Genomic DNA, 25,720 nt, shown 5'->3' with positions numbered 1-25,720 from the left:
AGTGGTACCAATGCCTGTTGTTTTAATAAACTGTGAAATCAGTCATTGTTCTTGTGAACAATGGCACAAAGCAAACCAAGTGAGGTACAAAAGCTCATTTCCCTGGAGCTGAGTCAGAATATTTTGAAATCTAGACAAAAGTTTATCTATTAAGAAAAGGAATACACTTGAGACAGGAAATGGGAAATATTTTTAAACAGTCTGTTATCTTGTTTCCCCAGCCATTTAAATTCCCTTAAAAGTTGGGGTTAAATTTAAAGTGAAGAAAGATTAATCTAGAAAGCAAAAACACTGTGGTCCTGGAAGCAAATCATCTACAATTCACAAGGGTTAAACCCATACTCAGCCTTAATTCCTCCTGTCCAACCTATTCTTATTAAAGTCAACATCTCATTCTCATGGAATTCTAGTTGATATGCTGGTGCTGATTCTTATGACAGGGAGGACTTCCAGGTGAGGAAACTGTACACTAGCTAAAGACCACCCCCACCCCCTCTTTCATGTCTCAACTGCCTAGGAGGAAACAATACGTCCTTGCTATTTTAGCCCTGATCTACAGGAGGAAAAAAAGGAGATATAAATTTAACATATAGAAAGAATATTATCCCTGTTTCTCAAAGGACTCTGGGCAAGGAAGAAAAAAGAAGGAAAGCAAAAGTATTAAATCTGAAAATAAACGCTTCCCAGTTTCTGCTGGAGATTGAGCTAACTGAAGGATTTAGTTAGATACTGCAATGATTTTCTTCACTATGAGATTTTAATGAGACTAGAACATTTTGCCAAAAATTATTTCTTCTTTTGGAGGTTTTTATAAAAGAGAAGAAACATCAAAAAGAGCAATGAGAGGTGGTTTCATGAGAAACAAGGTGGAAATAAGGATGTTCTTTGGAGGAATTAAGAATTTTAAAGAGGGCAAAAGCTGGTCTATGAGGAATCTTCGACCAAGCTGTACTAAAGAATTAAGACTATGAGAAATTAATGTTTCCCCAAACTCTAGAAAAACTTCCTGTCAAGTAAATGACAGTGAGAGTGTGTTGTGCTAGAAAAGAGGATGATAAGGGAATGACAAAAAGTCTCCTGGTATAAGAAACATGGTCTTCAAAGCAGAAGCCTTGATTCCCAAAGAGAAAATTACACAAAAGAATGTGAAACAGGTGGATTTTCGTCATCAGGCCTTCTGGGATCTAGAAAATAGACTACTTAAAAAATATCTTAAAACTAGATTTCACAGTTTAAAACCTAGGGATCCACAAACTATATCTAAAGATTCATTATACTAGATATGGTTAGGATTAAACTCACAAGATTCTACAACTCTAAAATTATAATTTCATTTCACCTTTCTATTGTACTGTATAGTTTAAAGGCCCTTTCCAAAACACCATCACATTAAGTGTCCGGAAACAATCTGGATCAGCAATAAATGTTGAGGAATATGCTCCCATAGGTGTCCTCAAATTATGAAAAAAATTTTTAAAAGCCTACAGGGGTATGGAAGCAATGGTTTCCCTAAAAGACGTTATGAATATGTGGAAACTATTCACAGCTCACCAGTAACAGGATCCTAGCTACAGCAACAACAAGATAGATTCCCCATTATGTACAGGGGCTATGAACAATTCCTCCTATCATGCACACAATGCTATCTCTTTCTCTTCCATCCAATAAAAATACATAGGAATGGAACTGAGTGAGAATGACATTAAAGGAAAGGCCTTGAATCCGTTCCACCAATTTAAATATGAGTATTATTTCCATCCTCAGTATTTCAACCAATGCTCACAAATAGCAGGCCCATTAATGTATCATGATCCAGCAGTTGAGGACATCTAATCTGGAGGACTTGTAGGGACAGCAGGACATAGTGGAAGATGACACTTTGGAGACAGGCTGGGATGGAATCCCCAGCTCTGGCCTTTAGTGCTTCTATGACTCTGGGCAACAACTCGTTGAACCTCAGTCTCCTCTGTAAAATCAGGACAGCAATACCTTCAAGTTATTGTGAGGATTAAAGATAATGTTTCTAAATCACCAACCACAGTTCATGACTTAATAAATGTAAGCTATGTTCATAGTTTCATAGAATAAAGGTGAGTCCCTAGAGTTACTTCTGACTTACTAATATAACATATCCTTGAAAGTTATTTAAAGAATTATTTCAAAATTGACTATTTACCATAAAACCAAAGTGTTTTTGCACCAGCAATACAAAGTTTTAAAACAATAAATAGGTAACCCATGGAGCTCATGTTAATTGAAGATAATTACAACATTTAATTTAGAATAAAGTTAGTAGAAGTCATGGATTCCTGGGAAAGGTGAGGGATACTTGAGAAAGCAAAGGTTCCATTCTCTTCTATCCTCATGTGTGCTGTCTCAGCAGCATATAGATACTTCCACTTTTGTTCCTAGATTCTCAGTTCATACTTACTTACACCCAGCCAGCAATCCCTGCATTATGTTTGAAAAGTAATGTAGAAAAAGCAGTCTCATATTGAAAACTTTCAGAATATCTGGTTAAGAGGTCATTTAGACGGTGCCATCTTGAACAGTCAAGCCTTAGATGGATAAAAACCGTATAGAAAGCACACACACACACACAAAAGTATAAATGAAAAAAACTTAAAGAACTAAACTTCATAAAAAACAAAGAGAACTGTCCCAGCTAACCACACCCAAAACTGATGTGGGAGTCCATGAAGAAGGAAACTGTTGAATGCAATTTTAAAGATACTCCTCTAAAACCACAACTGAAGCTGCAAGTGAATTTAGTACAATTACTCACTGAAATTTTGTAAGCACTACTCACCATTTAATCGCATATCACTTGGTATTTATTTATAAATAAATAAGACATGCTGTCTGCTTTAAAAGTAAAAATCAAAGCCTTGATGGTACCTGATGCTTGCTTGAAGAGAGCTGAATTTTATTTGTGATAGCTTGTTGCAAGAGGGAAGGAATAGGATAATAAATACCATAGAGAGGGGAAATTTTAGCTGTTATCCACAAAGCTGATATATACCATTCTAGTTTCAAAATGGCTTTCTCCCAGGACGTTCCTCTCTAGGCTGCAGTTCCTCAAAAATGTCGCTTAGTTGCTCTTGAGGTGTTTGTTCTCTCTTAACTTCTCTGGAGCAAGAGTCTGCTTTCAACGGCCTCTTAAAACTGCCTCTCATCTGCAGCTACTCTCTTAGCTTCTGTGTGTCCTTCAAAGTGTCCCTCTTGGCTGCAGCAAGCTCGCTCCTTCTGTCTGAGCTTATATAGTGCCCTAGTCACCTACAGTTGGGTGGGCCACATCTCCATGGAAAAGCTCAATCAAAGAATTACAATCTAATCAACACTAAATACATCTGCCCCAACAAGATTACATCAGAGATAATGGCGTTCTGGGGGACACAGTACATCCAAACCAGCACATATACTGAAATTAATCATTCAGCTACTCGCTAGCTTCCCCCGTACCCCCATCAATCTCAAGTTCTCTTTTTAAAGAAATTCTAGCTTCCATTTTAAGATTTAAAAAAACCCACACACAAATCAAAGACACTTTTTTTTAATTCAATTTTATTGAGATATATTCATATACCATACAATCATCCAAAGTGTACAATCAATTGTTCACAGTACCATCACATAGTTGTGCATTCATCACCCCAATCTATTTTTTGAACATTTTCCTTGTGCCAGAAAAAGTGAAAATAATAATAAAAAATAAAAGTAAAAATGAACATCCAAATTATCCCCTCCCTCCCACCCTATTTTTCATTTAGTTTTTTTGTCCCCATTTTTCTACTCATCCATCCATACACTGGATAAAAGGACTGCAACCCACAAGGCTTTCCAATCACACTGTCAACCTTTGTAAGGTGCATTGTTATACAATCGTCTTCAAGAATCAAGGCTGCTGTGTTATAGTTTGATAGTTTCAGGTATTTATTTCTAACTATTTCACTGCACTGAAACCTAAAAAGAGTTCTCTACATAGTGCATAAGAATGCCCACCAGAATGACCTCTTGACTCCATTTAGAATCACTCAGCCACTGAAACTTTATTTCATTTTGCGTCCCCCTTTTGGTCAAGAAGATGTTCTCAATCCCACAATGTAAGCTCCAGATTTATCCCTGGGAGTCATATCCCGCATTGCCACGGAGATTTACACCCCTGGGAGTCAGATCCCACATAGGGGGAGGGCAGTGAGTTCACCTGCTGAGGTGGCTTAGCTATAGAGAGGGCCACATCAGAGCAACAAAGAGGTACTCAGGGGGAGACTCTTAGGCACAATTATAAGCAGGTTTACCCTCTCCTTTGCAGTAACAAGCTTCGTAAGGGCAAGACCCGTGATAGAGGGCTTGGCACATCAAACCACCAGTCCTCAATGATTGTGAGAACATCAGCAACAATCCAAGTTAGGAAGCCCAACCCCTCTACATTCTCCCCCAGCTCCTCAAGGGGGCCCCACATATATATTTTTTTATTCTCTGTCCAAATCACTTTGGGATGTGTCACTATTTCACACTAACTTATGCAAACCTACCAGGTCTCAATTCCTATTAAAGGTTCCATGTAATTATGGTATTTGAACAGACTGCATGAGTTAAATTGTTTAGAAAATACAGACCTTGCACCAACTAAACATCTCTTCCCCTGGTCTCACAGGGAATTTGAAGTTTTAAAACGCAGTCAGTATTGTCCTTTACCCTTTGGCCGAATTTGCCCTAGTCCTAACCATATCTGTTTCATTCATATCTTTAGTTGAAGTCTGGACTCTTTCAGCTTTTTTAACAGCTGCTATATGTGCTATACTGACATTCATATCTGCCAAGGTCTAGCTCTGAGTTTTCAGGTGTCACACAGATACCCAAAGTTTCATGGATCAATCAAGTTATACACAAACAGTATCTCAGAATCTGGAGATAACCGTAACAATTCAGGGATAGATGTGACTGCTGTAAGAGCTTACAATCTAGGGACCATTACAATAAGCATTCCCCTGATAAGCTGTGCTCTAAGGTTCAATTCCGAGTTTACACGTTGCAGTTAGTCCATATTGGTGAGGCATAAAAGTGTTTGCCTTTGTTTCTGGCCTAGTTCACTCAAAATGCTGTCGACAGGTTCCATTCACCTCCTTATTTGTCTCACAACTTCACTCCTTCTTGCAGTTGCTCAATATTCCACTGTATGCACACACAACAGTTCACCATTCTGTTCCTCAGTCGATGTACCCTTAGGCCACCTCCATCCATTGCAAATCAGGCATACTCTCTCCATAACCACCAGTGTGCAAATTCATGTCCCTGCTCTCACATCCTCCAAGTAAATGCCCCCTAGTGAGGTTCCAGTCTTCACTGTTTGTGAGAACATCAGCAACAATCCAGGCAAAGAAGCCCAACCCCTCTGTATTTTCCCCCAGCAACTCAAGAGGCCCTGCATATATATTTTTATTCTCTGCCCAGATTACTTTGGGATGCAGAGACACTAACTTTTATTGTCAGCAACAAAAAGAAAAGTTACATTTCTGTCTATTTCCAACTACTTCATTCAGTTATTCAAACAATATATCTGAGTGCCTATTATGTGCCAGGCACTGTTCTAATCAATGGGTACACAACAATAAATAAGAGAGAGAAAGGCCCTACCCTCCTCTCTGGGAACCAACAACCTAAAGAAGAGTACTGAAATTAAAAAGTAAGCAAATGCATTTAGAATACATTGTCAAGTATTAATAAGTGCTGTGAGGAAAATAAAGCAGGGCGACTGGTAAAAGTAGAGCAGACCAGGGAAGGAAGAGCACTATTTTTTACAGGCTAGTTTGGAAAGGCCTCTCCGAGTAAGCGACACTTGTGCAGACCTCAGTGATGAAAAGCAGCCAAACTTACAAAGGTCTAGGACTGTGCTGTCCAGTTGGGTAGCCATTTGCCACATGTTGCTACTCAGCACTTAAAATGTGGCTAGTCCAAATTGACAAGTGCTTAGGCATAAAACATACAATGGATTTCAAAGACTTAGTAAGAATAAAAGAATATAAAATATCTTATTAATAATTTTTATATTATTATGTATTGAAACAATATTTTGGATACAATGGGTTAAATGAAACATACAACTAAAATTAATACCACTAAAATGAAAACCTGTTTCTTTATACCTATTTTAATATGGCTATTAGAAAATTTAAAATTACAAATGTGGCTCACAATATATTTATTTCTATTGGACACACTAGCCTAGGGGAAGAAGATTCCAGAGAAAACAGAAAGTGAACAGACCCTGAGACAAGGAGCCTGCTGTGTTTAAGGACCTGCAAGAAAACCAATGTGGCTGGAATTTAATATTTATAAATATTCATTACTAAAAACAAAAATAACATCAAATATATCTTCTAATTTCTTGATGAATGCATGAAGGAATGTATGCAAGACACATTATTAGTACTAAAGAATAAACAAGCAAGGTCAGGTCATAAAGGGCTGACAGTGGTCTCCTTTTTAATATCTTTTCCAGATAGAGGAGTTAAAAGGTAATCTCATTTGATTAATAAGGTTATCCATGTGGGGTCTGTATACTGGTAGAGATTACAAACTATGTGATACGCTGTATGTTATTAAAGAGGTAGCAAATGTAGTGGTTGTGGGCACAGGTGGATTACAATCAGACCATCTAAGAATCTAGATTTTTCACTATTACATGAACCTGAGTAAATTATTTAAGCTTTCTAGCCTCAGTCTCATCATCCATAAAACACAAAATAGCACCTACCTCCTCAGGTTGTTGTCAGGATTAAACAGATAATGACTATGAAGCATTTAGCACAGTGCTTAGAACACGGAAAGCATTGAAAAATTATTAGTTATTATTACTGCATTGTAAAATCTTAAAAAATGGTGACTGTCATGTATATACAACCTGCTATACTGTAAGTATTTAACATTAAATAATCAATCCAAAATTTAATAGCTTTGGCTATTTATAACATTTAATATTCTGGCTTTACCAAATGCAAAATTTAGGTCATTATAAATTAAAAATGGTAAAGATGTTGGCATATGGCACTTGTTTCTAAAGCACCTTGCATGGGACTGTTCCTCTCCTCCAGTAAATTATAGAATGATTTAATAACCCAAAAGTTCTAAAATGTTCTTCATGGAAATTCTGACTAACAATGCATTACATTCTAAACAGTTATTTTTGTTATTCCATCTAAGAGTGTCTGTAACCAGCAGTGGCAGTATAAGCAAAAAATTTCTGATATCATCAGAAATTTCAGAAAGATGTCTTAACACTTTGGCAGCAGATACAACTTGTTCTCCTCCAGCCTCTTTTCTCTCTCCCTGTTCCCATTTTTTCCATTACTATTTTCTCCTTCCCGAAAGACACTTATGTTCCTCCCTCCTCCTTTCTTCCTTTGCTCTTCTCTTTTCTCTATGATAGCCTGCGTTAACAAAATGGGAGCAGATGTCTGAGCCCTGGGGTTATCACAGGGAGTTCAGTAGAACACACTGTTGGGCTAATTTCATTACAGAGTTTTATTCCCAGTGGATTTTAAAAATCAATTTACCATTAGACCACAGCAACTAGATCTTGAGTCTTCTTTGGCTTCATTAGAATAGAGACTGATACCTGTATTACTCCTTCCCCCAACCCTCTTAAATCAGACCAGACCTTCTGAACTCCCAATCATAACCTGTTGTGGACCAAGGATGTCAGTGAAGCTAATAACAGAGCAACTATGGTCAGATGAGGGCAGCTCCCATCCCACCTGAGCCTGTACACTTAGACACTGCTTTTAAAAGACACACTTAGGAACAAAAACGACTATAACATTCAAATCCGAAATAAGGCAAGTTTGAAATGCTTGCTGAACTTGTGTCAAGCTCATCTTTTTACTGAGCTTAAGTAAAATTATGGGGCATATGGTACCGGAAAGACTCCTGAAGAACCAGGCTTTAGTCCAGATTCTGCTGGTGGTCAAATGTGATCTCAGAGAGATCCCTTAATCTCTCAGCCTCAGTGTCTTCACTATAAATGATGTCTAAGGTCTCTTTCAGAACTATTATGGCATGATACGTTGTCAACCTCAACTAAATTTTATATATGAATTTAGACCATGGCCCCCACTGCCTCTGAGCTCTTTTGGAAACCACACCCAATACCAGCAAAACTAAAAACAGCTAGAGACACCAAGGAAGAGACCTAAACCAAGACCTGTGGCAGAGCCTCACCCATGAGGCTTCAACAGCTATCAGCAGAATCAACTCTAGGCTACTACAGGAATGCTTTTAAGAATATTCTGGTCATCATACAAATCATATGTTCTTGTTCAAACTTTATATTCATTCATTCATTAAACACTGTGTACAATGTGTAATGTTCTGTACAAGCCCCCTTGGGACCTACATATTTATGTTACTTAAATAAAGACCTAATATGTCCTTTATTCTCCCACTCTCGAAGCAATTCATTGCTGTAAATAAAACCAAGTATATCTATACAGCTGTATAGGTCTTAAAGGAAATGAGAGCCATACAAGAAATTTTCAAAATAACACCTAGATGCCTTCACATCAACTAATTCCAAGATTTACCTCCATTTACACCTCCCTTCTTCTTTAAGCAATAAACAATCTGGTTTTGAAGCCTTTTCCTTATCTTTAATATTTAAAGGAATTTTAAACATTTCTGCTTTAACATTTAAACAAAATTTTTCTTTCTGGATATAATGTAACTTGAAAATTACAGTGAGTACAAGGAGAGGCAGAGGAACAGCTAAAAGTGGTAGAAAAAGGACATTAGGTAACACCTATACACACACACACACACACATCCCCACAAAACATATATTTTTATTGATATATATTTACATTATTTTCAGCTGTGAAGAAGACCTATTTATTTTGGTGAGAGAAGTCTTTTTCACTGTTGTTAAAGCTGGGTTTTACTGGGGAAGGAATGTCTAAAAAATAATCTGAAACCTTGAAAACTTCTATTATAAAACCTTGTTGGTCTATTTATTGTTGTTACTTCATCATGGTAATTGTCTTTAATTTGATTTCAAAGTTCCACCACTGCCAGAGTGTGAATTCTAGGAACATACATGTTAAGAAAAAGACTATAAAGCAACTAGTAAAATTTATGTTTAACAGAAGTCAATTAAGACCTTCCACAGGCAGGGTAACAACTTGCTAAGAAATAGTGTGATAAAAATAGATCAGTTCCAGAAAAGCAAAATAGAAACTTTTCTACCATTAACTTTGAAATTAGCACAGCAAAACAGAAACAAACCTCTGACTAATTTGCCTAAGACACTGGCCTCCCCAAATCTAGATCTATGTGAACAGTCAAGAAGACTGTTAGTTGGGAATGTTATGACATCCTCCTGTTTTACTCCCATTTCCCTGGCTACACTCGGCATCCTCCCCATCTCTCAATGTTGGAGCATACCAGGACTCGATCCTTGAGTCAGTCTCTGTTCTCTTTTCTATCTACACTCACTGCCTAGATGATTTCACCCAATTTCACAGCTCTACATTTATTATCTACAGCCCAGACCTCTCCCCTGAGAAATGTCTTGCCTATCTGACATCTCTATCTCAATGTCTAACATGCACCCAAAACGTAACATGCCCATTACAGGACTCCTGAGTTTCTCCAGCCTGCTTCTCCATCACTCTTCCCTATTTCAGTAAACAGAGTTCTAATGTTGTTAAGGCTGAAAATCTTCGAGTCATCTTCCATTCCTTTCTCTGAATATGAATGATAGTTAATTCATCAGCAAGTCCCACTGGCTCTTCCTTAAAAGAATACCAAGAATCTAATTTGATTCTCACCACTTCCATTGCTACTGCTTGCGTCTAAGACACCAATATCTCTTACCTCAAATACCAGGCGGCCGGGTTTGTGCCCACCTGGTCTCCTACTTTCATCTGTGCCCCTGAAATAGTCTACTCCACATAGCCAAAGCAACTCTTTTAAAAGGTACGTCAGATGTTTCTCGTAACTCTACTCAAAACCTTCCATTGGCTTCCCATATCATGGAAAGCCTAACAATCTACCCAGGGGACCCACACAATCTCCCCTATTCTTTCTCTTTGATCTTATCTATTACTTTCCTTCTCACTCAGCTCTAGCCACACTGGCCTCCTTGGCTGTTACCTAAACAAACTAGGCACTCTGCACTAGCGTAAGCTTCCTCTTTCAGGAATGCTGTTCCCCTGACAATTACTATGACTTGTTTCCTCATCTCCTTCAGGTCTCTGTTCAAATGTCACCTTCTCTATAAAGACTTCTCTGACCACCTTACTTAATATTACAACCCTGCTACCTATCACACTGCTGGCACTCCCCTAACCCCAATTCCCTGCTTTTCTCCATAGTTACATATTAACATTTGGCAAACGATATACTTTCATTATTTGTTTATTATATGTCTTACCCCACTAGAACACATGCTCCATGATGGCAGGAACTTTTGACTGTTTTGTCCACAGCTATCCCCAGTGCCTGGAACACAGTCTACACACAGAAGGCTTTCCAACTATTTGTTGAATGAATGAATGATACTGAAATATTACCAATACAATATTGCCTCAGGAGCCTAGTACTACGAGGAGCAAAAATCTCAATCACCCACATGGAAATACAGTAATGCAAAGAGAAACTACTGTTTCTTAAAAAAAAATGCATTAATTTTTTGCTATTTAATTGTGTTAAAGCCATTTGTACTGTGCCTAAAGAGTACCAGGCCACAACTACATGGTTGTTTTAACTCTACTAGACATACAGACTTCAGATGGAGAAGAAAAACGACAGGCTTTTTCCTTTCATCCCTCACCACTGACAGGCCTCTAAGTGACCCTGGTGCAGCAAATGTTTCAGATATTTAGGAAAGGGATCCCAGAAAAATGAGATAATCCCTTCACCAAACCCAAAAGAGGAATCTCTCCAAATCCCTCTGCAGAAATTTTTTCTAACTTCATATTCCTTAGCCATGTTAACTCAGTAACTCTTAACATATACATGACAAAAAAAGCAAAATCTTAGTTGAAGAAACAACATATTATTGCATAATTAGGAATACTGAAAAGCCTGGTACTCTATTATTCCTCTTTTCTTTCTTTCTTTTTTTTTTTTTTTTTTTTTACCTAAAACTAGACATAATTTTATTGTTGAAAATGCTTTTCTGTGAAGCCAACAAAAAGAAACTCACTTAGCTAAGATGTGGGTTGATGGACTTGGATCTTAAGGATGAACAGTTTTGTTTACTATTGCTCATTATTTAATACATTCCTCCCAGTCCCCTCAAGAGGAAAAGAGAAAAATGCACATCAGTGCAATTAAAAGGAATATTCAGTCCAAAGGAAGCTATGACCTAAGTGTCTGACACTGACACAGATAAAGTTCACGAGGTGGATGTCACTTGCCTCACTCATTAAAAAAAAAAAGTCGATTCAGACTCCATGGAGGCAAGGAGAAGGAAACTGGCAAGAACATGAAATCAGTCGTTTCTCTCCGGCCTCTTGTCGACACTGCGCACTCACCCCCGCCCCCCATACTTTAACAGTCCCTTTTCTCAGCATCAGTTCCCCAGCTCAACCCTGCACTGCGCCATCAAATGAGTCAAGAAGAGGGACCGATATCCTCCAGGCAGTACCACACGATGCACCCAACTGAGAGGAAAATATCCAACTCCTTAAACTCGAGAACAGTGTAGGCAATGTCAACAAAGCGTCGTGCCGGGTCCCGAGAGTCCAAAGGTCCCGGCCAGCTCCCGTGACACTGCCAAATCGACAGGATTCCAAAAGGTGACTCGACTGTCATCGCAGAACCCGAGGCAGGGGGAGCGTATATCGGGGACAGTCAGGGACGAAATCCAACTAGCCTCCCAGTGTGCGTAAACCCCGAGAGGCCACCCCTCGCCTCGGTGGGCGCAAACCCGGCAGCCTAGCGGTCTCCGACACCCCCTCCCCCGAAAAGGCCTGAGCGACGCATCACGTGCCGGGGCTGAAACTTCGCAGCCCCAGCGGAATGGGTGAGGGGTGGGATAAACGCGAGCACTACAAGGCCGGGTAGTTAACGCGCTCTGTGAGTCATTTGCCACCTCGCCGTGCAGCTGCACGAGAGGGGCCTGCGTGCCGTGTGGGGGCCGTGCCCGCAGGGCTGCCCCCGCCCCTGCCCCCGCGCCCGTTATTAATAACCCCGCGCCCCAGAGGCGAAGCCCCCGGCGGGCGCTCTTGGCTGAAGGGCGCCCGCGGGCTCAGCAGCGCACCCTGCACGCGGAATAAATAACAATGTCATTAAATTGCCGCCCGAGCTCCCGTCCGACCCGAGAGCTGGCGACGGGGGACGCAGCCGGGAGATGACTTTGTCTGGAGTCGTCCCCCGCCTCCCGCGCGTCTCCTCAGCATCCCCAGCGCTCCCGAAAAGACCCCGCACCGCCGACCTCTCCCCCTCTCAGCGCCGCAACCCGGCCTTACCCGCCAGCTCGTCCGGCTCCAGCCCGCTGTCCGCGTCGATCCCGCAAAGCACGAAGTAGTGCGCGAAGCGGCAGGCGGCCGGGGAGGAGCCCGACCCGGGCGCCGCGCCGCTCCCGCTCATCCCGCCGCGCTATTCCTGCCGCCGCGGCTGCTCAGGGAGGCTCGTCACCGAGGCCGCCGCCGCCGCCGCTCGAGCTGAGGTCTCTGCGCGCCCGCCTTAGGGCGACACCGGCGTGCCCATGGCCGCGCGGCCGCCGCTCGCCACCGCAGCCTGGCTTCTCGCTCGGCGCTGGGGAAGCGGCCGCGGGCTCGCGCCCGGTCGGTCCGGGTCCCGGAGTGGGGGAGGGGCTCGCAGGGGGCGTGTCGGCGCGAGAGCGCGGCGTGAGAGATTCGCGCCGCCGCAGCTGCGCTCGGGAGCTCGGAGCCGCGACGTCTGGCGCCCGTCGGTCAGCTGAGCGGCGCTGGGCTCTGTGCTGGGCGGGCGGGGCGCCGGGGACCCGCGGACCGGGTTGTGGGGTGGGAGGGGGGTGCAGGCTTGCGAGGGGCGGGGGCGCGCACTCCTAGCGGGCTCGGAGGGAGCACCCGGCGGTGTGGGGATTCGTCCCCAACAGCGGGGGCTGTAATGCAGGGAACAGTCCCACGTACGCCACCTAGCCGCGGCCAAGCGATAAGAGGGATACCCGCTGAGCGAGAGTCTGTCTTCTAAAGGGTATGTTATCCAACCTCATTGAAAAAAAAGATGCAGCCTTGGGGAAGGTTAATAGCAGCTCTGAGACTTTGTCCACAACGGTCTGGATCATCGACATCTTTAAACTGTGACCTTGTAGATGCGTATCTCATTTTAAGATCCTTGAGTCATCCATGGGCCCTCATCCCCATTCACAAGCCAAGCTTCCTCAGTGAGTTGGTAACAACTCAACGCTGGGGAGGAAACAAAAAAACAAAAAACCTCACTATCCACAAAGTGTGAGACTTCTGAAATCGCCACCACACCCACCCACACCCCCGCATTCCGTAATTTATCCTGACATTTTCCAGGTCAGTGTAAAATAGCCTTCTCAGCGCTGTACTCATTTGGTATTATCAGCTCTCTTTGGCAGGTACAATTGGAGGCTGATAAGGCAACAGGAATTAGACCCTGAACTCTGCTCCTCACAAGGGCATGACTTTCTTACCTTTCCTTTTCCTAGGATTTTTCTGTTTTCAAAAGGAGCCCATCAACTAGTTCTCAGTGTTTTCAAAGGTAAAAAACTGAGTCCATTCTGTTTCCTCATGGCCATCCCTTCCACACCACTCTTTCTTTAGGAATATGGGGTATAAGGATGGGGATAGGGCATCATAAACATCCCTGGTAGACAAAAGCAAACCTTCCAGATGGACAGAGAGAAACTCATTATTCTACTTAAGAATATTTTTCCTAGGAGATGGATATGCTTGCATACCATCTTTTACTGTAGCTGCAACTTCTCTCGCGCACGCGCTCAGAGATCTCTTTCTCAGTCTACAATTTTGAAGTGTAAGAAGCGTCAAGAAATCAGGGTAAGCCACAGCTCCTGTAATTGACCTTTAGCTTCTATTGCACCCTGCACTTTTCCTTCAAAACACTTGTAATGCCGCCTTCTGTGTCTGTCTTCTTAGCTGGATTGTAAGCTACAGGAGAACAGGAGTCAAGCTCTCTTGTTCATCATATTTCTAGTATCTAGCAGAACCTTGGTGCCATCTAGCCCCACAATTTATGTTTATTGAATAAATGAAAGAAAGCTGGCTTCTAGGTGGCAACAGGTTGTTGAAGATACCAGGAAAACACACAAACTTGAATATCTGTAACATCTTTTGAACATATTCTAATTTGCTGTTATATAATTACTGCTTTTTCTTCATATACAGGGTATTGAAATTAGCAGAACAATTTCAGTAGTATGGAAGGGAAGGAGTGGTGGGATGTGTACATGTTTCCCCTATTTTTCATGGTGGCTTCTTGCACAATTCTTATTAGATTGTAGGCTAATCAAAGTACAATAACAATTAATTTACTGTTTATCCTACTGCAGAGACATATCACTTTTTGTTAGTTTGAAGAGTAACTGAGATTTTAAGCCCTGTATTAATGTTTTTAAGATTAAAAAAATAGGAGCAACACATAACATCCTTTGAAATTTGTTCTATAGCTACTTGTTAAATTGTAATTTGAAAGCTGTACCTCTTTGTGTATATGTTATATTTCACAATAAGGAGATAACTGTAACTATGATACTATAACTCATGACAACTTTGGAAATTTCCTACATATCTACTTGTTAAATCATACTTTAAAAGATATTACATTTTCATATATATGTTGTTGTTCTAGTTTGCTAATGCTGCAGAATGCAAAACACCAGAGATGGATTGGCTTTTATAAAAAGGGGGTTTATTTGGCTACACAGTTACAGTCTTAAGGCCATAAAGTGTCCAAGGTAACACATCAGTAATTGGGTACCTTCACTGGAGGATGGCCAATGGTGTCCGGAAAACTTGTGTTAGCTGGGAAGGCACGTGGCTAGTGTCTGCTCCAAAGTTCTCTCCCAGGATGTTCCTCTCTAGCAAGCTTGCTCCTCTTCAAAACGTCACTCACAGCTGCACTGAGTTCCTTCTCTTTGAGTCAGCTCATTTATATGACTCCACTGATAAAGGCCTACCCTGAATGGGTGGGGCCATGCCTCCATGGGAATATCTCATCAGAGTCATCACCCACAGCTGGGTGGGGCACATTCCAAGCAAATCTAATCAGCACCAAAATGTCTGCCCCACAAGACTACATCAAAGATAATGGCGTTTGGGGGACACAATACATTCAAACTGGCACAGTTATATTTCATAATAAGGAAATAACTGAAACTTTGGAATTATAACCTATAATATTTTTTGAAATTTGCTCTCTAACTACTTGTTAAATTGCACTTGGAAAGATACACTTCTCTGTATATATGTTATATTCTACAATTAAAATATGATTAGAATGAAAAAAATGAGTCTAAGCAAACAGATGCATTCAATTATAATATATAAGTCTCATTAAAATAAACTAAATCCCTAAAATCTTTCCTAAGGCTTTCAAGGGAATAGTAACACATTACAGAGTTAAACACTAATTTGAAAGTACCTGGGAACTTTCCTAATTATCACTTCACAATGACACTGTGTAGGTATATTCTGCATTAAGCTGCAATGAAACAAAGTCAAAAGGATAATCAGACATTAATCATGTATCATTACAGGGATGTTTCCCTCTAAAATAATGACATAGAAGTAAACTAGCTAGGTGAACAAATGATTTGAAAACCTAGAATAAGCAAATACTTAGAGAGTGGACAGGTGCTGGAGGGTGGGCATGGGGAATTGGGAGTTACTGCTTGATGGGTATAGAGTTTCTGTTTGTGGTGATGAATAAGTTTTGGTAATGGATGATGGTGTTGGTAGCACAATATAGTGGATGTAACCAATATCACAGAATTGTAAACATGATAGTGTTTAAAATGGGAAATTTTGTGTTGCCTATATGTTATCACAATAATTTTTTAAATGAATTGAAACATATCTTCCAAAATGTTAAAATTGTGTTGGGTCTTCAAGACTTAGTATTAGGAGGTCGCTTCTTAGACATTACACCCAAAGAGCACAAGCAATGAAAAAAAAAATAGATAGATGGGAACTCCTCAAAATGAAAAGCTCCAGGCTATCCTGGAGGTTTCTCTTATTCAAGCTCCAGCTAGACATCCCAAATGGCCACAGTATGCCATGCCCTTACCAAAAGCAGTCCCCAAATACCTAGGTCCCTACCTGAGCATCTATAAAAGATGCACTCACTAAGTTTTATCTTTCAGAAACTTAAATCCACCAGAGTGTTCCCATACTAGACAAGTCCTAAAACCCAGAGGCAACAGCCTCTTTAAGATCAACTATCAGATGCGGCCCCCTTCCCCATGCTGTCAACACCCCCTTTCAATATGAACAAGTTAGGGTGCTCACTGCCTAGACACCCCTGAAGATTCAGAAAGAGCTCGAGAGGAAGGGGTAGCAACAAACAAGATAAGATTTAACAGAGGTCTATGAATACTGAAACTTTATATAATTATATTTTTGGGGGACGCTAGTGAGTTAGAATGGCTGGAAGGAGGTAAATGACATGGTGGAACTGTAGCCTATGGCATTCTTTGGGATTTGCTCTGTAGCTGCTCATTGAATTGTGCCTTGAAGGTCTTCATCTTTCTGTATATACCATGTTGCATAATAAGGAAAGAACTGAAACTGTGGAAACTGTAACTCATAACAGTTTTTGAAATTACATATATGACTGCTTGTTGAGCGGTACATTGAGATACGTCACCTTTCTGTATGTATCTTTTACAATAATGAAAATGGCTGAAGTTGTGGAACTGTGACCCATGACATTCTTTGAAATTTGCTAACTACTTTTGAAATCATACTTTGAAAGTTATTGCTGTTATGTATATATGTTAAAGTTCACAATAAAAAAAATAAAAATTTTAAAAAATTTTGTTGGGGAAGGGAGAAATCATATCCTTTTTCTCATGCTAAGACAACCGATATCAACCTATACACATCCACCAAGGGAGAAGGGATTGCTAATATAACTATTCAGACCACAATTTACTAGTAGTCAGAGTTACAAAGTGCCACCAGGTCAGAAGAATTCTGTCCTTCTGCTTCCCATGGCTGACTTTGGCAAGGCTCAGGTCCTCCAAGCCTAAATCATTCTCTCTGGAAAATTCCCTCTGTAAAAACTCTGGGAGTTTTTACCAGAGAATCTTGCATTAGAGGTAGCAGATCATTGCTCAGATACTTAGGGTATTGCCTTCCATTCAGCTATTATTTATTGTGACTTTGCAACCTGAATTGAGAACCTGCAGAGAAGATAATGATCCCAACTTTAATCTTTAACAAATAGACCCAAAGAAGCCAGGACTATCACAATTTCAACAAGGGATATCTTGAGTGACATTTTCTTCTGCCAAGGTTTTGCTTCCTGGGAAAATCTTACCAGGACAAAAGTTCGTTTAGAGCTTCAATAAGCATATTCCCTTGTCATAGTTTCAGAAAAGGATTAGTTTATGCCAAGAGGAGTTTGGTAACAAAACAGCTGAATCACAATTCCACGTAAGTCTGTTTCTGTCTTGTACAAGGAATCCAATGTTACCAAGCATCTCCTAAGTATAAGTCATTGTGATAATGCTTTGAGAAATATGAAATTAAATATGACAGTCCATCTCCTTTAGGAGCTTACAATCTAATAAGAAGGAACATTTTTTTTAAAATAACTAAAATACCAAAAAAGATAATAAGTAAAATGTGGTATATGCCACATGACAAGTTTACGTAGTGAGATGCAGAGAGGTCATATCTGGTTAAGGATTCTGGTAAGATATACCAGAGTGGTAATATTTGAGATAGACCTTACAAGAGGAATAGAATTTCACCAGGTAAAGATAGAAAGGAAGAATTCCAGGCATAGAAGAGATGACTGGGGTATAGTGTATACAGGACAGTTGTTCAGTTGACCCCAAAGTCTTGGACTCACTTTCTTACACTGTCTACCCTGCTGACACCTGAAAGTTAGATTTGCTGCTTGTGGTGCGTTTAACAGAATATTTGAGATTAGCTAAACCAGACCCTTCATTTTACAAATAGAAATATCTAACGCTTACAGAAATTTAGTGATTTATCCAAACACACATTAGTGACAAAACCAAGAGAGTAGATCGTAGGGTATCTTGAAGTCCCTTTCAGTTTTAATGTCTGTAAGTCTGTGAAATCTCTTTACTTGGGTTGACCAATTTTTCTCCTATATGCTACTCACAACTTCTCTTCAGAGACCCTCTTTGAAATTTGATTATTATTTTCTTTTTCTAATGGAAAAATTTCAAATATATAGAAAGAATAGAGTAATGAACACCTTCATACCTATATAGTCATTATCTAGTTTTAATACTAATATTTTGCCTTTTCTGCTTCGTCTCTTTGTTTTTTACTGGAGTATTTTAAAGTAATTGAGAAAGTATAACATTTCATAACATTCATCAACATTTTCATCATGTCTGTTTTTCTTGTCTAGTTTCACACAAATATTTCTTTACCTTCTCAATGAGAGCTCCAGACCTTCTTTTCTCCATTTTCCTCCCACAAAATGTCCAGTATTAGCTCCAATTCACCATCAATTCCTATTGTCTCACACTTTTTTACAATAATACTCTAATAGATCCATGTGTAACTGTTTTCTCAGGACTGCCTCCCTCCTGAGAACTCCCTTTCCCCTCATTCCTTCCAAATTTTCTCTCAGGAGCTGCCATAGAAGATATGACTTCACCAGCCCTGTCCCTCCCTCTGACAGAGTTGATTGTGTGTCCAATCCAAGCTGGACCAGTGAGTTATTTCCCCATGTTTTGGGGAGTTAGAGCACAGAGAGCTGAGGCAGTCTCTCTTTCTAGATAGCCAAAGTTATACACTGAAAAGCTCAGGAGATACCAGAGGCCATGTTTCTATCATGTGAAGAAAGTTAATCTTCAGTGAAAAGGAAGAATGAGGCTGACACTCAGAGGAGGGAAGAGAGATGAAGTGAGCACCCTGCCAGGGATGATTCTTTGGTTAAAACTACCTCTGAGGCCCACCCTTGTTACTGTCCTTGGGTTTTATGAGACACTATTTTACCATGAATTTGGTCCTTTTGCCTAAGCTAGTTTAAGCTGGGACTTGGGCACTTTCAGCCAAAGGAGCATGCATGTAAGCAAATATTTGGTCTGGAGAATATCAATAGGAAGAATCTAGCAAAAGCTTCAGGTTACTCCTGGCTAAAAGATATAAAAACCATTCTAAGCATCTGTCCAACTCCGAATTCAAAATACTCCAAGAGAAACTAATTCTGTGTAAGTTTTCAAGGTTTCTGTGTAAATAGGAATACATAAAGCCTATAAAACCTAATTGTACCTTATCCATCTACTTATTGAAATAATAGCAAGACTAGATTAAAGATACCATAAACTTATTTTTTCTCCTGTTGGTGGATTATATTTCATGTTCAAAAATTTATGTGGAAATGTTTGTAATACATGTATCATACAAAGGACTTGTATCCAGAATATTTAAAGAATTCTTCCTACTCAATAAGAAGACAAACCAATTTAAAAAATATTTGAACACTTCCCAAATGATGATTTATGAATGACCAGTGTTCTAGTTTGCTAATGCTGCCAGAATGCAAAACATCAGAAATGGATTGCCTTTTATTAAGGGGGTTTATTTGGTTACACAGTTACAGTCTTAAGGGCATAAGTATCCAAGGTAATGCATCAATAATCAAGTGCTCTCACTAGAGTATGGCCAATGGCATCCAGACAAGCTCTGTTAGCTGGGAAGGCATGTGGCTGGCGTCTGTTCCAAGTTCTGGTTTCAAAATGGCTTCCTCCCAGGATGTTCCTCTCTAGGCTTCAGCTTCTCTCCAAAATGTCCCTCTTAGCTGCTCTTGGGGCATTTGTCCTCTCTTAGCTTCTCCAGAGCAAGAGTCGACTTTCAACAGCCATCCTCAAACTGTCTCTCATCTGCAGCTACTCTCTCAGCTTCTGTGCATTCTTCAAAGTGTCCCTCTTGGCTGTAGCTCCTCTTCAACATGTCACTCTCAGCTGCACTGATTTCCTTCTGTTTGTCAGCCCATTTATACGGCTCCACTGATCAAGGCTCACCCAATGGGTGGGTCAACACTCCATGGAAATTATCCAATTAGAGTCATCACCCACAGTGGGTGGGGCACATCTCCACAGAAACACTCAAAGAATTACAATCTAATCAACACTGATATGTCTGTCCACACAAGATTACATCAACGATAATGGTGTTTTGGGGGACATAATACATTCAAAGTGGCACAACCAGTAAGCACATGAAAAGATGTCCAACATCACTGTATCAGCAGGTAAAGATGGAAAGGATCAGAGATGACACCACTTCATATCCACTAGAAAGGCTAACATTCAGAAACAGCCTGAGCCAACAGAATCACTAAAAGGCAGATTATATTATGAACTGCAGATTAAATAACACAGGAAGCCTGTCCAGTATCTGGAATCTGTCAGTAACTCCTTTTATATTATGAATTGTTTTCTTTTGCTTGCAGCATAATGTAGTACACCCCCAAAATAACAGGGTTGAACTGACATGAACCATAAGTTTCCTCCCACTTAAAAAAACTGATGTTCTAAATATAAAGTTAATAAATGTATAATTCCATCTTTTGGAAAAATCCCAAACTTTCTCTTCTTAAAGATGTGACAATGATATGTCACTAAAGCCTCAGGGGCCAGGGTAGGCTCCCTGTGGAAATCAGGACCCTTAGGACGAAGAAGAAATCTCTTAGTACTCTTCTACAGAAGATATTTTCTGTTTTGGGCCGCGTTCTTCCTCGCTACATTGAGAACATAGGAGCAATTAAAATGCAGATTATCTATCAAAATTTAGAATTCTCATACCCTTTGATTCATCGGTTCTGTTTCTTAAAATCTATTCTATAGAAATACAGTGAAGAATATGTATACAGTGATGTTCCTTGAAACATTCTTTATAATATTAAAAAAGCAGAGACAATCTTATTTTTATCAATAGGAAAAGGTTAAAGAAATTCTGGTATCTCTATACAATGCAGTGCTAAGAATAAGGCTACATTGATGGAAAAAAATATCTAATAACAGTATATGGTTGAACGGAAAAAGCAAGCAAGAAAAAATATATAGTACAATCCTTTTTTGGGTGTTAAAAAAATAAACTGTATCATATGTTTATCTGTAAGAACCATCTGGAAGGTTTCCACTTTTTATTTTTCATATTTATGTATTATTAAAAGTTTTTACAACAGGCATCTATTGCTATTTGTAATTCAAAACCTTTTTAAGTGTGTTTTTCTGTGAGGAAATATTATTAACCTTGAGAATCATGGTTATATAAATAGTTCAAACGCTTAACCATTTTAGTGATTTATTCTTGAAACAAATTTGAATGACTGTATACATTCATTTATTTATATGCATTCATATATGCATGATCATGATTTCATTTATTCAACAATTCTTATTGAAAGCCTACTATATGCCAGGCAGTGTTCTAGGGGTACATTGGAGGATAAAAGTCCTATTGGTATCTAGTGCCATATATATATAGATCCAAAATAGTTTCAAGAATATAAATGACTATTAATATCGACATGAAGCAAAACACATTTATGTATTTATGATTTTCAATCATCATATAAATTAATTTGTTTATTCCATGGTGAACTTGATTCCATGTTGTAAATTTTCAGTCTTTCTCAATTTCGTCTAAATATCTTAAGGTTGGAAGCATTCAATTATATAGCCACTAAATTGGTATATTTTAGATCCAGCATCTTTAGACCCTTGCCACATGTCAGAATTTGAACCTAAGTTCTCTGTTCCAGACTTCATATACAATTTCTAACACCTCCTTTTAAATCACACAGACCTCACTCATCTATTCTCTCCACTCTGAATTTAGAGGCACTTATAATTAGTCTCACACAGGTTAGGATTTCATTATTTATTTGTGCAGCTAGGAGCTTCTGGAGGTCAGGCACTGTTTTCTTTTTCCTCGCATCCACACATCACACAGTTTACACTTTCAGAAAATTGATTGACTAAGTGCATCCTTCCGCTTCCACAACAAAGGGTGTACATTTAAACTAAAAATAGAATACAGATCTGTGCTTTCCAGTCATAATCAATATGACTAATTCATGAGGCAATTATTTTAAGCTCAGCAGTTTAACCATAATCCCATCATTGAGTTAAGCTTTAAATCACAGAGAGAAATTTCAGGGTGTTTATTTGCCTTAGCTTCCTTCTAAGCAACTATCATCCTCCCAGCTTATACTCCCTCCACAGCATCATTAAAAGGAAGAAATTCCAGCTTTCATATTAGCTTTTGGAAAACATTTTGGAATGTACCCAGTATGTTTTAGAAAAACTATGGACACGTTTTGTTTTTGTTTTTGTTTTTTTAATTCTCAGACAAGCTAATTCAGTTGTAATTGTACTTTCCTGAATAACTGTTTCTGACTTCCAGCTTTCCCACTGTGTTTGTTTAAGGAGGAAAAAATTAATATCAGACCCCAATAATCTTCCAACAAGTAGAAATTATAAATGGTGTTTCGGTTTGCTAAAGCTGCCAGAATGCAAGGTACCAGAAATGGGTTGGCTTTTAACAATAGGGATTTATTAAATTACAAGTTACAATTCTAGGGCTGTGCAGATGTCCCAATTAAGTCATCAACAGGCAATACCTTCCCTGAAGAAAGGCTAATGGCATCTGGGGTTCCTCTGTCACACGGGAAGGCATATGGCCAGCGTCTGCTGGTCCATCGCTCCCTGGATCTTGTTTCAATCACTGTCTCCAAATATCTCTCCAAAATGTCTGTCTGAGTTTCATCTCTTTTATCCTCTCATAGAGGACTCCAGCAAGGGAATTAAGACCCACCTTGAATGGGCTGGGTCACATCTCCATGGAAACAACGTAATCTAAAGGTCTCACCCAATGATAGGTCTGCCCCTACAAAATTGGATTAAAAGAACATAAGTCTTTTCTGGGGTACATAACAGATTCAAACCAACACATCTGGTGAGTGTCTATTTAAACTGACTCCAAAGCAACTCAAGAGGCTTAATTTTTGGTATGCATTTTATTAACTAAGAGTAGGAGAGCACATTAACTAATAGAGTAGATTCAGGAGCATGAGCCAACCATTTTAGATTTATATTTCCATTTTTTCAAGGTTTGAGATGAATAAAACAATTTAATCTCTGTATATTTAGCTTCCCTATCCTTACACTATAAGCAACTCTTTATTGCTTCACAAAATTGTTTACTATCTAAGCTTATAAAACACCAAGCTCCTCACAGAGATTTGTAAATAAAGGATCAACAACAAAAGTGTAATCTTAAATTGGTGTACTACGTCTTGAAATTGGGACAATCATACTTTTCAAAAGTGAAATCTTATTCTCAGAGTTTGTTGTAATTCAAATCAGAAAATTTAATGCTTTTTTTTTTCCTGGCACCAGTAATGCCATTTTAGAGGACTGAAGAAGGTTATTCAAATTTTACATCTCTTTTCTTTAATAAATATTACTGATTTGTGATTATTTGCAATTGAATTCTTAATGTATAAAATATATTATTAAAAAAATAAAAAAATAAAAATAAAATATATTATTTAAAAATCACAGAAAGAATAGAGTATTTCAGCCTTTTTGAAATGAATACAGAAAGTGGTAGGCAACTCCCAGACATACATGTTTTGAAGTTTGGGATTATCAAAACTCAGTCTTAGAACACAGTTTAGACTTTTTACAAATTCCTTTTTTCTATAAACCCATTAGAGATATCTATGAACTGAATCCATTTTATAATTATTACTATCAGTGAAAAAAGAATATCTTATTCAGAGATATAAATATATAATTTAGAGCTAGAAATTTTTAAATAATGTGGAGCCACTTTTTCAATATTGTCAGGTAAAAAGTGAGTTCTGAAGACTCCTTTCTAAGGCAAAATATGGCTGGAGTCTAATAAAGAACTAAGTCAATAACAGAATTAAACATGTTTAACTTAAAAGAAATGTTGAAAACCAGAAAGCTTGCTGTGTTAACATCTGAATTCAGAAACTAAACTCTAGCTTGTCTAGTAATGTATTTTAAAATGTTATCACTGGCTACAGGCAGGCAGTAGCTACACAAAAGTAGTAATTAATGTGACATCATTTGAATGTTGAGGCCAAATTAGGGGGAATTATTTACTCTTGTTGCTAAGATTGGAAATATTCAAGAGGCATCCAGAAGCTACCATAAAGGAGGTTATGGATAAATATACACTACTTTTTATATTCATCTTGAAATGTACAATTTCACAAAATGCTTTCTTTCAAGAAAAAAATAACCCTAAACCAAGTGCAATATGGAAAATAGTTCACTCCCTTACATCCTGTATGTCTGTTTTTGGAACAGCAGCCCTAGTCTCCAACATTGGGTAAATACTGAACTTTTCTAAAACGTTTAGTATGGATATTGGGCTGGTTTGAATCTGTTGCATAACCCATAAAAGACTATGTCCTTTTTTTTTTTTTTTTTTTTTTTTTTAATAATCATTTTATTGAGATATATTCACATACCACGCAGTCATACAAAACAAATTGTACTTTCGATTGTCCACAGTACCATTACACAGTTGTACATTCATCACCTAAATCAATCCCTGACACCTTCATTAGCACACACACAAAAATAACAAGAATAATAATTAGAGTGAAAAAGAGCAATTGAAGTAAAAAAGAACACTAGGTACCTTTGTCTGTTTGTTTGCTTCCCCTACTTTTCTACACATCCATCCATAAACTAGACAAAGTGGAGTTTGGTCCCCATGGCACTCCCAATCCCACTGTCACCCCTCATAAGCCACACTTCCACACAACTGTCTTCGAGATTCATGGGCTCCGGGCCGCAGCCTAATAGTTTCAGGTATCCACCACCAGCTACCCCAATTCTTTAGAACCTAAAAAAGGTTGTCTAAAGTGTGCATAAGAGTGCCCACCAGAGTGATCTCTCGGCTCGTTTTGGAATCTCTCTGCCACTGAAGCTTATTTCATTTCCTTTCACATCCCCCTTTTGGTCAAGAAGATGTTCTCCATCCCACGATGCCGGGTCTACATTCCTCCCCGGGAGTCATATTCCACGTTGCCAGGGAGATTCACTTCCCTGGGTGTCTGATCCCACGTAGGGGGGAGGGCAGTGATTTCACCTTTCAAGTTGGCTTAGCCAGAGAGAGAGGGCCACATCTGAGCAACAAAGAGGCATTCAGGAGGAGACTCTTAGGCACAAATACAGGGAGGCCTAGCTTCTCCTTTGCAGCAACCGTCTTCCCAAGGGTAAAACTTATGGTAGAGGGCTCAACCCATCAAACCACCAAGGACTATGTCCTTTTAATGCAGTCTTGTGGGAGCAGGACTCTTGTGGGTGGGAACTTTTTATTAGATTGTTTCCGTGGAGGTGTGACCCTGCCTATTCAAGGTGGGTCTTAATCCTTTATGGGTTCCTTTAAGAGAGTTCTCAGGGAGAGGCATAGCTCAGAGAAGCTGAGAGGAACATTTGGGAGAGAAGCTAAAATATGTAATCCAGAGTTTGTCCCCAGGAATAGCTAAG

The 25,720-nt window shown here is 39.3% G+C and overlaps 1 protein-coding gene across 3 annotated transcripts in view; it reads right to left on the bottom strand.

Annotated features, from left to right (window-relative positions):
* DENND5B (DENN domain containing 5B) overlaps positions 1-12,784 on the bottom strand; it is a 260,804-nt gene extending 248,020 nt beyond the window's left edge. Inside the window, exon 1 of one of the 3 annotated variants that reach the window (XM_037846452.1) lies at positions 12,471-12,784. In XM_037846452.1, the coding sequence (XP_037702380.1) occupies positions 12,471-12,591 (121 nt within the window). In that variant the 5' untranslated portion in view covers positions 12,592-12,784. The remainder of the gene's footprint in view (positions 1-12,470) is intronic. The other 2 variants (XM_037846449.1, XM_037846450.1) reach the window with 2 other exon arrangements.
* Positions 12,785-25,720: the final 12,936 nt, after the last annotated feature.

The sequence above is a fragment of the Choloepus didactylus genome, chromosome 8 (genome assembly GCF_015220235.1).
Source record: "Choloepus didactylus isolate mChoDid1 chromosome 8, mChoDid1.pri, whole genome shotgun sequence".
Classification (NCBI taxonomy): domain Eukaryota; kingdom Metazoa; phylum Chordata; class Mammalia; order Pilosa; family Megalonychidae; genus Choloepus; species Choloepus didactylus.
This window is presented reverse-complemented; position numbering and strand designations above follow the sequence as displayed.